Source organism: Neolamprologus multifasciatus, chromosome 17 (assembly GCF_963576455.1).
Source record: "Neolamprologus multifasciatus chromosome 17, fNeoMul1.2, whole genome shotgun sequence".
Taxonomy (NCBI): Eukaryota; Metazoa; Chordata; class Actinopteri; order Cichliformes; family Cichlidae; genus Neolamprologus; species Neolamprologus multifasciatus.
In genome coordinates, this window is record NC_140455.1 from 38,616,592 (window position 1) to 38,634,361 (window position 17,770).

At 43.9% G+C, this 17,770-nt stretch overlaps 2 protein-coding genes across 4 annotated transcripts in view; both read right to left on the bottom strand.

Moving 5' to 3' along the window:
* On the bottom strand, positions 1–13,523 carry LOC146499876 (interferon-induced protein 44-like). 2 transcript variants are annotated; one of them, XM_085138444.1, is made up of 10 exons: positions 10,537–13,523; positions 10,410–10,458; positions 5,654–6,162; positions 5,319–5,367; positions 4,982–5,177; positions 4,763–4,915; positions 4,506–4,677; positions 2,902–3,002; positions 2,615–2,805; positions 1–341 (listed from the first exon to the last, which is right to left on the bottom strand). In XM_085138444.1, exons 3-10 carry the CDS (start codon positions 6,123–6,125, stop codon positions 251–253), a joined length of 1,425 nt encoding a protein of 474 aa, XP_084994570.1. In that variant the 5' UTR covers positions 6,126–6,162; positions 10,410–10,458; positions 10,537–13,523; the 3' UTR covers positions 1–250. The 2 variants fall into 2 exon arrangements, with proteins under 2 accessions (XP_084994570.1, XP_084994571.1); XM_085138445.1 differs by lacking the exon at positions 1–341 and having other exon boundaries at positions 538–2,805; positions 10,410–13,523.
* Positions 13,524–16,112: 2,589 nt separating this feature from the next.
* The window catches only part of braf (B-Raf proto-oncogene, serine/threonine kinase), a 33,818-nt gene continuing 32,160 nt past the window's right edge, over positions 16,113–17,770 (bottom strand). For both annotated transcript variants that reach the window (XM_085138434.1, XM_085138438.1), the window contains one exon: positions 16,113–16,907. In XM_085138434.1, coding sequence (XP_084994560.1) covers positions 16,885–16,907 — 23 coding nt within the window. In that variant the 3' untranslated portion in view covers positions 16,113–16,884. The remainder of the gene's footprint in view (positions 16,908–17,770) is intronic.

Here is a 17,770-nt window from a genome sequence, read left to right on the forward strand (position 1 = left end):
AAAATGCTCAACAACCTTTATTGTTGCAGATCCAAAAGGCATAGCTGGAGGCATGAATATAATGAAGCAGAACAGTGCAAAACTGAAACATCTAACAACCATGAAGTAGAAATAGGAATCAAAGCCTCGACGACGATGATCACATCAAAATGACGACATTTACATGTGACACCATCATCATCCTTTTGGCTTTTTGAACATCGAATCGAAAGATCACCACGTAGTGACGTGTTATTGTGGACCTCTCCGGCTAGAGGCTCCCATCCGACGTCATCCATGTCAGGAGGGCGGAGGTGTTCGGGTCTGTCCCAGCTGTCATAGGGCGAGAGGCGGGGCGCGCCCTGGTGGAACCACAGATTAATTTCATGACTTGATCTGTTGCCAGTAGGTGGCATGATTTTGCACACATATACATGACAGCATTGGGGTGCAGTTATAACAACAGGCTTGCGCTTTTACACGAGTCTTTACGGTAGCGCCTTTTCGCTTTATATTCCGATTGAAAGCCTAGACCCGCGCACACGTGCACGCGCGCGAACAGTCGCACGCGCGAGCACAAATTACAATGGAACAGCCCAATACAGTCAACACAATTATGTCAATTTTCAAAAATTCATTAAAAATCATCCTTAATAGTTGAGGTCCAACTTTCAACACATCCCGCCTCTGGGACACCTACTGTACCTGTGTGCAGATTAATATTTCATGACTTGATCTGTTGCCAGTAGGTGGCATGATTTTGCACACATATACATGACAGCACAGTTATAACAACAGGCTAATAAAAACTCTCTATCTGCCCTCTCGTCCTTCCATGAATCCGTACCTTGGTACCCGATGTCGCGTGGGACCGCGGTAACATGAGCCGTCATTTGTGAGCCGCGGTCAAGCCAGCCGCCTCTTATCCGCCGCATAAATTTCCTTGCGCTTTTATGCTAGTCTTTACGGTAGCGCCTTTTCGCTTTATATCCCGATTGAAGGCCTAGACCCGCGCACACGTGCACGCGCGCACACAAATTACAATGGAACAGCCCAATACAGTCAATACAATTATGTCAATTTTCAAAAATTCATTAAAAATCATCCTTAATAGTTGAGGTCCAACTTTCAACACATCCCTCCTCTGGGACACCTACTGTACCTGTGTGCAGGTTAATATTTCATGACTTGATCTGTTGCCAGTAGGTATGATTTTGCACACATATACATGACAGCATTGGGGTGCAGTTATAACAACAGGCTAATAAAAACTCTCTATCTGCCTTCTCGTCCTTCCATGAATCCGTACCTTGGTACCAGATTCCAGGTGATGATATCTCCCCCTGACCTGGCTCCCCCTTGCCGTAGCATGTGTGTTGTACATATTTACTGGATACAGACACTCAGGTGGGGATTGAACTTTCACCTCCTGCTCCAAAGGCGTGTAGTCTTATCACTACGCTATCCAGCAGCTCGTGGCTCCCTGTCGGGAAATTGAACCTGCGCTTCAACTGCCAATGCAGATATGCAGGTACCAAGACTCGGCCTCTTAACAACTGCATCCATCACATTTGAGATGTGTAACAAGTTTCATTGCCTTTTAAGCTTTTTGTGGACCAAAGCGACAACTTTTGTTGCATTGCCACCAGAGTGCGCTGCTGAATAAAAACTCTCACTCAGTTGATGCGTCAACGTGTGAGGAGGAGTACATCAAATATACCAATAGGTGGCGCAGGCATGTGTTCAGGACTCTCATCAACCAGGAAGTCGAGGCCAGATTGGACTTTGCGTATCTGACTTACAGTAATTTTGTGCTTCATTGTAAAACGTCGAAGTTTGATTACAAACAACAACAAGCTGCAAACTCTGTGACAAACATCAGGATCAGAGGTTTGCTGCAGGTCTGTGAACAGGTTTGTTTATTTTTGCAAACAATTTTTTTTATATAATTATATCACACAGTAAAGTGTGAAACGTCACATACACAGTATCACACTCGAGCTCTTCCGACTGTAACTCACTCTTCCTCAGTGTTCGTAGAGGCAGGCTGCAGATGCTTGATTTTATACACCTGAATTCAAAGATTAAGAGCTTTGGTCCAACACGTGTGTCCGAATAGCGCAGCAGGCAAAAACTGAAGGTGCTGGACAGTTATATGTTAACACAAGTCAACAGCAAAGTACAACTGTTCTGATAAGACATGTTTGAAAAGTGTAATAATTTTATTTTCTTGACTGAAAAATCACGAAATAATATTTTAAATTGTCAAACCTGTCAGCGTCTCATGAGCTCACTAAAGCCAAGCAACTTTGCCTTTTTCCAAACAGGAACTATTGTAACTACACCCATGATGTCATTGTTTCTGTGTAATTTTGTTACACAAGCACAATGTAAATGTCAAATGTTACATTTAGTGGAATCTGGTGAAATGAAATTGACTTGATTGGCTTAGAATCAGCTGATTTGCTCTAAGTATTGTTTGATGTTTTTATGTTAGTTTAATCAAAAAGATTTCTTCATAAAAAACAAAAATAGAAAGAAGCTTTCCCGCCTTCCCGGTAACCCCGGTAACACCGTAAACGAGCACTGTGCAGGGTCACCTGGAGGTAAATGAACCATCTTAAATCCTTCTTACTCTTTGGTTTGCATGTGGCTCATTCGGTCGCTGAGCTCGTCAAAGTAATTATCAACAAAGCGAAGCATCTGAATGACGGCGCTGAGCAACAAGATGTCACAGTCAGTGACCACCTCCAACTCCTCGCTGTAGTTCTTCACTGGAATGATGCAGGACAACGGCACGCCGAGCCGGGAGCTGACCTCCTGCATCTGTGTCACAGCGTAGAAGAAAAGGCGAATTCTACCATGTTCAACGTTATTTGTATTTACACAAAACGTTTGTTTTCCCTGTAGAACCATCCTCACCATCTCCTTAATGTAGCCACTCTTGTAAATGTTTCTCACGTCCTCTTTCACCAGTGGGCAGGCTTCATCTACTTTAGTGAGGAGCACCAGCTGAGGAATACCTGGAAACAAATGAGCAGGAAGGTCATTTCCAAAATGTCACAGATTTTGACATAATAATAAAATCTCATCTCTCTGGTGAGGAGGGAGGATGCACCAGTGTGTGCACTGTGGGTATATGTGTTATGGTTGTGTGCTTAATGACAGTTCAGAGGACCTGGAGTCTTTGGATGGGAACGCTCTCATCTGGGGGGGAAAGTGTGACTGAGAGGAATGACCTTCCAGAGAGTGCTCTGCTATAGGACTTCTATACTAATCATAGTTTGTCCATAACAAATACGGGTAAGGGTTATTCCTACGGTACTTGGCACCAACGTTCCCTCTAATGTTTCACGTGTCTGAACACACAAACTCCCAGAGCAGTACCACTGTGAGCAACAGCAGACGTGTGCACTGTGGTCACGCCATCGAATCATCCAAGTTACATGTTTATTAAAATAATCAAATGACAGCATTTATGTTAGACTACTTTAAATTAACTGCTTTAGCCCACTTACAATGAAAATTAAAAATAAAATCTTGTCCATGACCTGTAGCATGTTAACACTATTATTAACTAACCCTAACCCTTTATAACAGAGTGTAACTTAAAAATCTGCAGGACTATTTTTTTCTACTGGGGGACAAGCTGGAACATGCCCGTTTAATTTATCGAGGTTTGCTGCGTTCATAAACAATCGGACATCCGAATATCAAGTTAAATCTTGATGTAACTGTGAGACCATTTATTCTCCTCGTTGAAACAAATGGAAGGTTTCAATAGAAACAACAAACACTGAATATTAATTAGGAAAACCTTACATTTATGGACTTCACATAGTAGTACAGACTGCATTTATCTGGTAGTCTTCTAATGTCGAATTTTGTGAAGGCACCACGAGGTTACTTCTGTTTGCTCAGTCCCAGTCTTCATGAAACTCATAATAAACTCAAAATATAGAGAAGTTATGAGTTGCTCGAGACCTTTACACAGTTTAAGAATTTAAAGAATAAATTAAAAATATTAAGGTGCAGCCTGACAGAAATAATGAAGAACATGCTTATAAATCAAACCGAGGTCTGAAGAAGTAGCAAGCCCGCAAACAGCAGAATAAATGACCAAATGAAGCTCAGGCACAGAAACGACCTCCACATCTGGTCTGGCACCTGAGAGGAAGAATATTTTTTTCTGTATTTCGTTTCCTTTAAAGTTGTATCGATTTATTAATTTAGATTAAAATGGATGAATAAAAATCTGTTTACTGGAAACAGTTTTGGTGATTTTCAGTGTAAAATATCTGGTTTAGGTTTAAACGAAAGCTATAAAAAGGGTTGAAGAAAGCGCCATCTCTGCGTGAAAGGGGCGTGTTTATGGCAGAAAGGAGGCGGGACTCCCAGCGGCTGATTGGTGGCTGAGAACTAACAGTCGGCTGCTGACGTCTGGCTGAAAGTAGCAACTTTATCTGTATGTTGTGTTGAGATTCAGAAGGCAAACAGCTGTAATGATTGCACTCAGCTCTACTGACCCATTAAGTTGACCTTTCTGCGGATGGCGTCCAGTTTCTCCTCCAGCCCCGTGGGCATGATGGAGATCTTACAGCTATCAATGACATAAACCACGCAGTGGACCTTGTCTTTGAGTCCAGGAGACTTGAGATAGCCGTGGGCCTCAGGATGCAGAGGAGCTGAAGGGTTGAACTAGAGGAGGAACGGAGACACGTTTGAGCCGACTGCTGACAAATCTGTTTCATACATTCGGTGTCCTGCTGATGTAATGCAGCACCTGATAACAGTCTGGCAGGTGACCTTTGAGGATGCTGTTCAGGTCATCAATGTCAAGCCCCGCCCCTTTGCTCTCCTCCAGCCCCATGGTATCGCACAAGATTATGGGCAGAGGTTTCCCTTCACGCCCGGCTTTCACAGAGTACGAGCGAAACTGTTGGACACAAAGCAATTAGAGCACAGCGCACAGAAACTGAAATCACTCACAATAACCAATCACCTGTGTGGTGAGGCTGGTGGAGGAGGAGCCAGATATGGCCTGGCTGGTGACGTGGCCTCTGAATACAGAGTTGACAGAGTTAAAGAAGCTGGACTTTCCAGCTCCGACTGGTCCGATGAGCAAAACGCGAGCCTGGGTCACAGAGCTGACTGTGGGTTTGTAGCTCTTAATGCTCTCAATCAGCTCCTCCCTCTTCCTGCACAAACGAGGAGATGGAGAACTGTAATATGTGTCAGTATATAACTGATGAACATTTTCCTCCAGCTGTTTGTAGATCAGTGTGTTGTACAAAAGTATTAAATATGAGCAGCACAGTCAGGACTGTGGTCACACTTACTCAGACTCCCACACGATCGTCCTCCAGGGCCTCTCAAGTTCAGAGCTTTCTGTTCAAGAGCGAAAACAAACCAGGACGTCAGTGCTGCAGTCGCTCATCCGGCTCACGATCCATCACAGAACCGTAAATGTGACCTTGAATGCAGTTTGGGGCAAATGTTTGCAGTTTTCCTTAAAATTCAACTAATACTCTTGAATATTGTGGATAAATCAAAGATGGACCCCACTGACGTGCAATAAACTCATCAGTATTTTGGTTGGATGAGTTTGTGATGAAATCTTATTATGTTTGGGATAAATTATGCCGACAGCCGGTAACCATACTAGTGGACCTACCTTCCACTTGGTAGACTTCACACTCCGTCAGGTTGAGGTCATTGCCATGCATCTCTGCAGCAGTGAAGTTGTAATAATTTCCTGGACTGCTGTACGCTACTGGTTTGCTTCCATGGACAAGAACCAGTGCTTCTCCAAAATAAGGTCCAGAGTTTCCGATCATTTTCACTGCATTCCCAGGACCAGTGACGGGATACTTGAGGAGCTGCTCTCCAGTGAAGGTAAAAAGAAAAGCTTTATCATCATTCACAAACCCTCCAGACTGATTAAAGGGTTGTTTGGTGTAGCCTCCAAACACAAAACCAGAGTTGTTGTAGCCCACGGACACAGTGGGAGAGTGGTGGTCACATTGTTGGTGAAACGCTGCACCGGTGAAGCCGTGGACGCTGGCCTTGTACAGCAGCTGCAGCCTGACTCTCCCCAGCTCAGAGCAGATGGCTCTCTGCCTGCTTTTGGTTAGCTTGGCATTCATGATGGGAAAATGATCTTCTGAGCTGAGTCAGTTTAATCTGTGGAGTCAATGAAAACACATCCACAGTTACTGCATCGAGTCATATTTCCATAATTAAAAACAAAGAAGTGCCGTTTCTTTGCCTCATTCCTTTTAAATAGCACCACAACAATTCATTTGCCTCTGAGAGATATTTAATAATGTCCTTCTTAGGTCTCAGTGCACTGAATCAAATTCACACACAAAGACTTTGAATTATCTGCATTTTTTATTTATCATCAAAATTGTTTGATAATTTCACACTTCAAGAATCCATTTTCGGTTAGTTTGTTTCATTATTTTATTTTAAATGTATATTTTCAGACTGTTATTGGTTTTTAATCTAGTTTAAACCGAACCACTGGCTTTAGCTACATTCTGGACCGTGCTTCCGGAATGCAGTAGCTAGCGAGCTGATTGGAGACCGTAACAGCCAATCAGAATTATTGCATCCAAGTCTGTGATTGGTTGGTTTTGTGGCACACTTCTAAGCAGTGTTGCCAACTTAGCGACTTTGTCGCTATATTTAGCGAGTTTTCAGACCCCCTTAGTGACTTTTTTCCTAAAAAGCGACTAGCGACAAATCTGGCGACTTTTTCTGGTGTTATTGGAGACTTATTTATGACGACTTTTTGACGTGAAAGCGTGTATCGCTCTTACTCTCAACAAGCAGCGGTGCTGCCGTGGGCACCTCGCCCGTGCCAAAGCGCTCACGGGCGGAGGATAGTCATCCCCGGCTGCTATCAGGGCAGGAGATGTTCACACCTGTGCATCCGAACTGCAAATGAATCGCGCATGAGCGAAGCCGCTGCTCCCGCACTGACTGTAACGCAGTCAGTTCTTCTTTTACTGTTATGCTGTTTTGTGGATCAGGTTTAAAACACACACACACACAAAGTAACTCCACCAGAGTGCCTATTTCAGGTCACTTTTGCCGGTCCAAGCCCGGAAAAGGAGCAGGGTTGGAATTGTGACATTAAAAAAAAAACAATAATTGCTAAAAGAAATTTAATTTGTAGTTCTAAATAAACTCTAAATGCATTTAGGACGTTTTTTACTCACTTCATGTCTCTTCCACGATGTTATTTCTCTCTCCAACAACGTAGGTTACAATTATATTAGCATGACCAATTATGCAAATTATGCAATGACGTCATTTAGCGACTTCTAGCGACTTTTAGGACAACCAATAGCGATTTTTCTTACTGAGGAGTTGGCAACACTGCTTCTAAGGGTGTACAGAGGATTGAGACATGCTGAGAGCAGTTCTGCAGATGCAGTGTTGCCAACTTAGCGACTCTGTCGCTATATTTAGCGAGTTTTCAGACCCCCTTAGCGACCTTTTTTCTAAAAAGCGACTAGCGACAAATCTGGCGACTTTTTCTGGTGTTATTGGAGACTTATTTATGACGACTTTTTGACGTGAAAACGCGCTCTTACTCTCAACAAGCAGCGGTGCTGCCGTGGGCACCTCGCCCATGCCAAAGCGCTCATGGGCGGAGGGTAGTCCTCCCCCAGCTGCTATTCACACACAAAGTAACTCCACCAGAGTGCCTATTTCGGGTCACTTTTGCCGGTCCAAGCCCGGGTAAAGGAGCAGGGTTGGAATTGTGACATTAAAAAACAATAATTGCTAAAATAAATTTAATTTGTAGTTCTAAATAAACTAAATGCATTTAGGACGTTTTTTACTCACTTTATGTCTCTTCCACGATGTTATTTCTCTCCAACAATGTCGGTTACGATTACATGACCAATTATGCAAATTAAGCGATGACGTCATATGGCGACTTCTAGCGACTTTTAGGACAACCAATAGCGATTTTCCTTACTGAGGAGTTGGCAACACTGCAGATTAGTGATGGGATTTCCGGCTCTTTTTAGAGATCCGGCTCTTTCGGTTCGGCTCACTAAAAAGAGCCGGCTCTTTCGGCTCCGAACCGGCTCTTCAGGTTGTTTTGTTGCTTTAATTATTTAATCATTAACAATAATATAAAATTATGCAGAAAAGGAATTACTAATGTAAAAAAAGTGGTTTTATTTATATATGTTTATATATGGCCCCTAGAGACAAATCACGTACAAACTCTAAAGCATATACAAACTCCAAAAAGCACGTACAAACTCCAAAACACATTTCTAATGTTAACTGAACTTCCAAAACAGAGCTACCCAGATCACTTAAATTACACAATAGAAAGCATGTGTGTATTGTTTGTGTATTTATAGACAAGCACTCATATTTATTCAAATAATTAAAAAAAAATTCATTTACCTGTTACTACCACACACCAAATCCGGTTGTTGATACTTCCTGGCTTGTGTAGCCACTAGGTAACAAAAGCTCAACACTGCACCCTAGCATCCTGGAGCACTTCTGTTGTGTTTTGTACGTGCTTCTGAGTTTTTACGTGTTTTGGAGTTTGTACGTGCTTCTGAGTTTTTACGTGTTTTGGAGTTTGTACGTGCTTCTGAGTTTTTACGTGTTTTGGAGTTTGTACATGCTTCTGAGTTTTTACGTGTTTTGGAGTTTGTACGTGCTTCTGAGTTTTTACGTGTTTTGGAGTTTGTACGTGCTTCTGAGTTTTTACGTGTTTTGGAGTTTGTACATGCTTCTGAGTTTTTACGTGTTTTGGAGTTTGTACGTGCTTCTGAGTTTTTACGTGTTTTGGAGTTTGTACATGCTTCGGGGTTTGTAAGTGCGTCTGAGTTTTTACGCGTTTTGGAATTTGTACATGCTTAGGAGTTTGTACGTGTGTTGGAGTTTGTACGTGCTTTGTCTCTAAGGGCCACTGTAAATATACTTTTATTTATTCACTCCACATAAAATGTAATAAATAAATCATATAATACAAAAAACAACTATTTACATTTTAAACTTTTAACTATTTAAATTTTCAGCTTTTTCCTTTTAAACAAATTTAACGTGAAATAACACAAAACACTGCAAACCACAACACAATTAAATATAAATTAAAATATTAAAACAAAAAGAAGATGCACATTCTCTGTCATATGGGCCTGCATGTTTTCTGAATCCTTTATCATCTGCAACTAAAAATAGTGGATGATTACTATACCTTTCTAATGTGATGTTGTTGTCCCTCGCTCTCTTTCTCTCTGGCTCTGTTCCTGTGCTACTGCAGTGTAACTAACGCCCCTCCCCCCTCTGCCCAGCGCAAAGTACAGGCCGCGCGTGCGGAGTTTAGCGGAAAAAAGGGCGAGAGAGAGGGTGAGAGAAAGAAAAAAAAACCCCTCACGGCTCCCAATAAGCAGCCGGCTCGCGTCGTTCACTTCAAAGAGTCGGCTCTAAGAGCCATTTCGTTCGCGAACGACCCATCACTACTGCAGATGTTTGAGCACACAGAGATCTGAGCGGGAGCGGCTGTTATTGTGCGTGGATGTGGATGATAGCAAACAGTGAAATACTTTTCTCTCACGCAGGAATGAATTTTGTTCGCTCAAATTAAACTTTTCTTCGCGCAAAAATAAATTTCTTCTCAAAATGCAACATTTGCGCTTGCATTTTTTAAACGTGCGCTCGGAATAGATGCACAAAAATAACGCATAGTTACAGCACGTGTCGACAGCAGAAAACAAATATTACAACGGTCCGGTAAACATACTTTAAGTGGACAAAAAGGACCGGATTGGTTATAATGTAGGTACAATAACATGAAAAACAGGTAATTTTTTTTTAAATTTTATATATAACTCTTTGTAAACTCTGCATTGACCAACATATGTAAAGATGTTACACATAAAAACACACGGAGACCTTGGAAATCCGTTTTTGGCGCAACACCGGAGCTGAAAAAACAAAAACACTCGTTTCGTTTCTGTGATACTGATTCTGAAAGTTCAAATATGTGAAAATACATTTTGCTTTAGTTTGTTAAACAAATCTAAATGGTCAGAAGATGATCGATTCAGAGAAAGACTGAAAAAAGAAACAAAGAAACAAGGCGAACACCACAGTGGCGTCACGTGGCACAACCACAGCACCAAAACGTCTGATTTCCTGACCAGAGTGAAGCACACCCAGCTCACTAACTGCACCAGATGTGATTTAACAGATTTATGTGGCTTTTTATTATCGAAACGATGTCTCCGTTAGATTAACTTACACTAACTAAACTTTCTTACAGTTCTCTGGTTTTTGTTGTTGTTTTGTTTGTTTTTTGTTTTGCAATAAAGAAAAAACAAACAAAACATTCAAAATCTTTTAAATACACGGCCGCAGCTCTTTGTTACTTCCGGTCTTACCTCCTGGTCCAGACAGATGATGGAGCGTGAGCAGCTGTCGCAGATGTCGCTGTGGACAGATGTGAAGTACAGATGTGAGAAGCAGTCTGCCGCCAGAAATGAAACTGGAAGCATGTCGCAGACTTACCGGTGGTTTGTTCAAAAGTAGAACGGGAGGCGGAGCCTTCAGCTTTCAGGGCCTCGTCTGTGAAACCAGCTCGTAGTTTGGATCCGTTAACACAAAGACTTCTCTAGTTTAAAGATCAGGTTAAAGCTCACAGTCAGGCTGGGTCAGCTGACCCTGAATCCTCCCTTAGCTTTGCTTCAGTGGGTCGAGGCTGCTGGGGGATTCCCACAAGTGTTTCTTCTTCACTCACTTTGTGTTTGTACATCACTCTGCAGTTAATTATGACTTATTATTAGTCAAAGTCAAATTTATTCATACAGCACATTTAAAACAACAACGTTTGACCAAAGGTCAAAGTAGAACAAACTCATTCTGATTTAAAAGCTGAAAAATAAAAGTGGGTTTTCAGACGGGCTGTGAAAGTGTCCAATGTTGGGAAGGTCCTGAGGTCACAGCAAAGGCTCCTCTGTGCTTTAATCTGGACCTCGGACAGCAGGAGCATTTGATCTGCAGACCTCAGGAGTGTACTGATCAAAAGATCAGAAAGGTATGAGGTTGCTGATCCGTGCAGCCCCTTAAAAATGAAAAACAAAATCTTAAAATCAATTTGAAAACTAACTGGCAGCCAGTGTGAGGATGCTGGTGCAGGAGATACGTGGCCAGTCAGTAACTGTGCTGCAGCGTTTTGGACCAGCTGCAGTCGGCTGACTGATGACAGACACCAGAGTAAAGACAAAAGTCGAGGAGAGATGAAATGAAGGCATCGCTCAAAGTCTCTAAAACAGAGGAACGGCTTCACTTTTGCAGCTGATTCATCGTTGAACAACTTGATGTCCGGGACAAGTTTGTCCAGAAGAGCGCCGGGATTAGTCATCGGTGATGCAGACATGCAGTTTTTGAATTTCACCACCCAGAACAATCAGCAGTTTCCCTCAGTTGTCAGCTATCTGTACCTCTCAGGGGCAGGACGTGACTTCCTGCTTTGTGGCACCACACGTCCGGAGGTAATGAGCTCCTCTCAACTGCTGTCACTACTGAAGGTGGCGGTTTGTCTTCAGTCAGTGTTAGCGACAGTTTGGAAACAGGCTGGGCAGGCAGGAGACAAAGTTCAGCTGAGGTGGTTCTGACATGTGACAGGAGGTAAGGTGGATAAGTAGATATGTATTGTGGAGGTACTGGGAGGAAAAGGGGAAGATCTCAGAGGTTTATGAAGGGAAGAGTGACGAGGACGTGCAGAGGAGGGAAGAGAATCATTTTTGTGGACACAGATACGAGTCGTGGTCACTGGTCGGCGATGTGCGACACACTGTTGTTCTACGACGTTTACAAGAAAGTAATTGGAGAACAGCCCATCGACTCGAACCCCTCCCTCCATCTTTTCTAACATTCACACATTAGTATTTTGCCCAAGGATAAGGCATGCAGACTGGAATCAAACCCCCAACCTTCCAATTATTAACGACCTGTTCTTCCTCCTGAACTACAGTCACTCCTAACTCTGCTGCCACTGAGGCTCCCCACAGCACATCATGAGCTCTCACTGTCCCAGTATGAGTCCCAGTATCCTCCGCTGTCCCACCAACATGTCACTGGATCCATGAACTTTCCTCCAGAGCTGAACTGACTGAAACGAACCATTTTCATTGTTTTGTGCTTTTGTTCTTCTTTATACACTCAACAGATTTATTATGGACACCAGGACATGTTGAGGAGGTCATTTAGCCGCTTGAATCAGCTGACACATCTAAACCCTGCAGGACGCCGGCCCTCGAGGCCTGGAGTTGATCTAATGCAGGCCTACTTGTTGTTCCTAGAGTATTTAAAAGTAGAATGGGAGGCAGAGCCTTCAGTTTTCAGGCCCCTCTTCTGTGGAACCAGCTTCCAGTTTGGATTCAGGAGACAGACACTATCTCTACTTTCAAGATTAGGCTTCAAACTTTCCTTTTTGCTAAAGCATATAGTTAGGGCTGGACCAGGTGACCCTGAATCCTCCCTTAGTTATGCTGCAATAGACGTAGGCTGCCGGGGGATTCCCATGATGCATTGGGAGTTTCTACTTCACTCACTATGTATTAACAGACCTCTCTGCATTGAATCATATCTGTTATTAATCTCTGTCTCTCTTCCACAGCATGTCTTTATCCTGTCTTCCTTCTCTCACCCCAACCAATCACAGCAGATGGCCCCGCCCCTCCCTGAGCCTGGTTCTGCTGGAGGTTTCTTCCTGTTAAAAGGGAGTTTTTCTTTCCCACTGTCGCCAAAGTGCTGCTCATAGGGGGTCATATGATTGTTGGGTTTCTCTGTATCTATGAAGCGCCTTGAGGCGACTTTTGTTGTGATTTGGCGCTATATAAATAAAATTGAAATTAATGAGTCTATCGGCAGCAAAACAATCGAAATCTCAAATGATCTCAAACTTGTTTCATTAACAATGAGGTCACTGTACTCAGATGGCGCTCACGGTCACCAGCTGTCACTGGGATGTGGTGGAACAACAAAAGGGGGTTAAACCTGGAACCGGCTGTACTCTGCATGAACATCGTCACCTGGTTGCTCCTCTCTGCCTGAAGAATTGCAACATGATATTAATTCTACATTTATGAAAAGATGTAGCATTAGCTCACAATGTTGAGTAATGAGATGGAGATTTTTCAGCACCTTTCCTTTTGTAAAACACAGCACAGCACACAGATTGTGTATTTTTTGCTCAAAGCATCAAACGTAGATTTATTCTGCAGAAAAATGTTCATCAGGGTTTTATGGCTCCATGTTAGTGATGCAGAAGTTTAAGGTCGAGCTCAGGCACAGGCACAGGGATGCATTGTAGAGCTGTGGCCTTCTGAGAACCGCGCTCACTGCCCATATTTATTGTGTATTAAAAATATTAACTGAAAATGAAGGCGGAGCTTTAGGAAAAGGGTTGAAAGTGATTTCTCAGAGATGCTGCAGCTGCTGGCTGAGGCTCCAAGCTTTCATTCATGTGCATTTATGGACTTCACAGGTCAAGCGATGCATTGATGAAAGCTTATTATGATTTGGTATTGATCTCTGATCTCTGTGGATGTACAGTCATGATCACGCTGCCACCTGGTGGACGTCACAGCACATCACACACAGAAAACCAGGTAAAGTTTTCATGCATTTCTTTAATATATCAGTTTTTTATATTCACAACAAATACATTAAGCTCTTTCTCTGTATGATACACCCTTAAATATTTTTACACTCAAACATTTGTTTGCCTATGAAAATGTCTTTTAATCTTTGTGACTTTATTTTGAACGTGTTGTACTTTGTTTGTACAGTTGTCGTCTCCATGCCTCCTCGCAAACTGACAGGATTTCCTTTGTACAATATTTACAGGTGAAAAAAACCAAACAAATCTAAAGTTTTACATGATAGTACTCGGTTGAAAGGAATCGTTGGGTTTAAGGTGCAGGCAGGGAGTGAGGGAGGGAATGTTTAAGAAGAAAGGAACGTGAAAGTAGAAGAAGGCGGCTAACGGAAAGCGCTGCGTGAGACGGAGAGTCCAGTGTTTGCTTCTGCAGGATCTATGAAGCTAGAGCAGATGTACGTGGTATTCCTGTAGAAAATAACCATCTCCGAGGAAAACCAACTCTTGAAAAACACGTCACGTGAGCCGATCCCAGCTCTGCAGGCGGCAGGAAGGAGGATGTTAACACTGCCTGTGGACGGCGGCTGTGTGCTCGGTGCGGTGAGGCTAAGCTCAGGTGCTGCATCACTCGGTCTTCATCAGCATCTCCACGGCCCGACGTCTCCGGTGCTTTAAGTCAACGTGAACTCAGAACTTTTCACTTCTGTGTGACTGAATAAGACCGTGAGATCAGCTCCTGTGCATCATGTGAACAAGACGAGTGGAAAGTAAAAAGTCTGATGTGCAGCTGGGATTTTAGTGCCTCTGTAAGAAATGTAGGAAGCAAAGTAACTCTTTAGCTTATGTAACGCGACGCACGAGACTCAAAGGCAACCACTGCTGACTCCACCCGTCCACGTCTTTGTGCAGCGTGACGAAGCTTCAAACTGATAACTGGAGCATTCAGACGGACCTCGTCCTGCTCTGTAGGTACCAGAGTTTGGTTTCACTGACCGCAGAGCTTCTTCATCATCTTCACGACTCGCTCTGGTGACACAATCACCTGCACAGGAGACTTTAACGAGTCCTCTGGAGAAAACGGCAGCTGTGGGCAAAGCTTTAGGAGCTGTGGGTAGCAGCAAAACCTCCCCAGTGACAGGACGATATGTCGTTTAATAAAAAGGCCAACGTGACCTCTACATATCATCTCTAAAAGCGGCAGACAGACGATTGGTTCTGGGCTTCTGGAGGTTTTGAGCGCCGGACACCGAATTCGAACCTTTCAATCGATCAGTTTCTCGCTCTGAGATGTGACGCTGGACGATACCGTGCATGCGCAGAGCTGTCATCAATCCTTGAATTGATGACGTAGCTACAACGTTCAGTCACGACTGCACACGAATGCTGTGTTCAGCGATGCATCCTGTCCCTGCAGCTTTGCTGATGTTAGCAAACAGCCGCCTGCAGTGGAACCAGGCGAGAAAAGATTTCACTTTATCAGATCAAGTCTTTCAATTCGTCTGCCGTCACGTTTAGTCCGTGCCTGACTTTACTAAAGGCAGCGTCCAGCTAGTTGAAGTGGTGACAACGACGCGGTTTCTCTGTAATAAACTGGGAAACAAACAAAGCTCACACGTGCAGCCGTGCAGACTCCACGACCCCCTCGGCCCCCCCCAGCTGAGCCCCCAGTGGGCTGAAGCCTGGCAGCTTCTCTTTCTGCAGATACTTTGAATCTAACGCTTGTTGGCTACGTGACAGCGCCGGTTTAGTTCGATTTTCTAAAGCAGATCATCTCACGATGTGGCGACTGAAACAACGTTACAAATACAAACTCACTGGAAAGGAAGCCACGGAGGTGACGGGTAACGTCCGTAATAGAAAGACACACGTGGAGGCGAAGACCCGCCCTGTCGGCGCTCGGTCTGACACGTCAACTAGCTGCGCGCTCTCAGTCCACGAGGGGAGGCCAGGAGCCTCGTCGCTGCGGTACGCCGGCTCGTCACACGGTCCTCGAATGAATATTTACAGTCCTGCAGCTTCACTGGAAGTCTGCTCGCTTCTTCAATTAGAAACAAAGAAACAAAAACAAAGAGTCGCTCGTTCGCTTCAATCCAAAGTGCAAATATGAGTCACATGACTAAAATAAGGGTTGTAAAAAAAAATAAAGTCTGAAAATAAACCCATAAAAAGTCCCATAAATAAGTCAGTGTGTGCAGGCCTGCCTGTACAGGAAGAAGGCAAACAAAGAGCAGAACAACATGAAGGTACAGAGGATGTAAGAGGTGGGATTAAAGGACATTTCCAGAACTTTCAAAGCTGCAGATCTCGATCAACAGCAGGTGACTCTGCAGCCGGTAACACGTCTGTGTGAGTGCAACGCTAAAGCTTTGTGGTCCCACAGAAGAGAAGAAAGCAACGCCACAACGTGCACTTAGTGTGAAAACGATGAGAAGCAAAGAAACGCCGCGAGCAGGTCCAGCTGAAACCTTCGGCTGTCTGTGACCTGATGTTACCTTGGAGACGATCATTTCTGCTGCTTGTCACATGACCACAACATCCTTTGAAAGCTTTTAAAGTGGAATGGAGAACATGGTGGAGGTGCAGATCTTTTGCTGTCCTCGCTGGCAGAGAGCAGCTGCCATGTTGGAGACGAACTCCAGAAACACCGAAAACAAAAAACGGCTAAAAGATCCAAGACAAAGTATTCCCAGCAGCTGCTAGCTAAAATGGAAAACACAAATGGAAAAAAATACAAACAGATTTCTCTTTCAAGTCATCGTCCTTCAGAATCCTCCTCCAGCCCATCCCAGGGAAGCGCCAACGCCTTCCAGCAGCTGGCGGCGTGAAGCCTCCTCTCGGTCCGCAGGCCCGTTCTCTGCTCAGCAGCACGGCTAACGCCCAGCTCCTCCTCGCCGGCACGACAGCGACCGGACAACTCGCATCCAAAGCTCTCCTGTAAATGGTTTTCCTCTGTGGGTCAACTTGGATCCATCAGGCAAGGCGATTACTTCCTCCTCAAAGCGGTTTGGTACGGATATCTTTGTCTTCGCTTTGTTGTTGTTCCGTCTTTCCTGATTAGTTTGTGTGTGTTGCTGCCGTCTGCCCAATGGACGGCTTCGTGTTAGTGAGGCTGCCTTCTTCGAGGTGACGGAGGAAGAAAACGGCGCGTTGTTTTTTTCCTTTTTCTTTTTTTTCCCAGTAATGAATGAATCCACCGCAGGGACACGAGACTGTTGAGGAGTGACGAGGGATGGACTGCTGGTATCTGCCGCCATTTATTTAAATGCTGAAAACTCCCCTGAAAAGATAAAGAAACAAAGACAGACGGTGTGTGGAGAGCAGCCAGAGCAGCGTCACGTTTCAGGTGGAAATATGAAGTTAGTGCGTCTCCAGTGAAGTTTACTTTATGAAACAACACTCACCCCGTGACAAAGGCCCGATACAAGGGAAATATAAGGACTACTGCACCAAAGTACCAAAGTACCACGAGCGAGGGCCTCAAGAAAACCTTTTATTATTCTTTTTATTTGTTTTTATGCACAAATCCAAGAATATGGGGAAAATAACTCCTGACACTGTCACACAAATAACAACAGCTGAGACTCTGCGTGGACTCCAGCTTGTACAGAGCGCTCACAGCAGCCTCAGCAGGATGGAAACAACAGCTCTGTGGCTAACAGGGGGCTGCGAATATATAGGAACTACAGCGTTCCAGGAATACACTCTACCTAATTGACTTCATTAAGCAAAGTGTAACGTGCAGCGTTGGATCTCGTGCTGCTGGACAGAAATGAAGCTGTGCAAACAAACAGGTTTCACCTGTAAAAATGGAGATCAGATCAGACCAGTTATAGACCAACAGATCAGATGTTGGTCTATAACTAGGTGAAACTGCTGGGACAACAAAAGCTGATTTCTATCCGGTCGTTCAGTCTGACGTCACTAGCCGTGTCTGGGCCTAAACTCTGCTGCAGGTCCATATATCAAACGATCACTATGGCATTACTGAGAGTTAAAAACTGTCTAAAGTCTTTCATCTTTAATAAAATGATCAGCGTTCTGCTCTACCAGGTGTAACAACTGAGTTTAACATCCAGGCATCCATGAAAATGGAATTTATGACATTTAACGGAGTTAGAAGTTAGCAGAAAGTTAGCTCGC

Bases quoted from the DNA above. Each gene is read 5' to 3' on its own strand.
- LOC146499876 (XM_085138444.1), bottom strand. From the start codon at position 6,125: ATGAATGCCAAGCTAACCAAAAGCAGGCAGAGAGCCATCTGCTCTGAG. The intron at 5,178-5,318 runs GTAAGTGTGACC...TCGTTTGTGCAG, and splicing joins ACGATCGTGTGGGAGTCTGA to GAAGAGGGAGGAGCTGATTG. The intron at 2,806-2,901 runs GTGAGGATGGTT...GCTGTGACACAG, and splicing joins GTGGCTACATTAAGGAGATG to ATGCAGGAGGTCAGCTCCCG.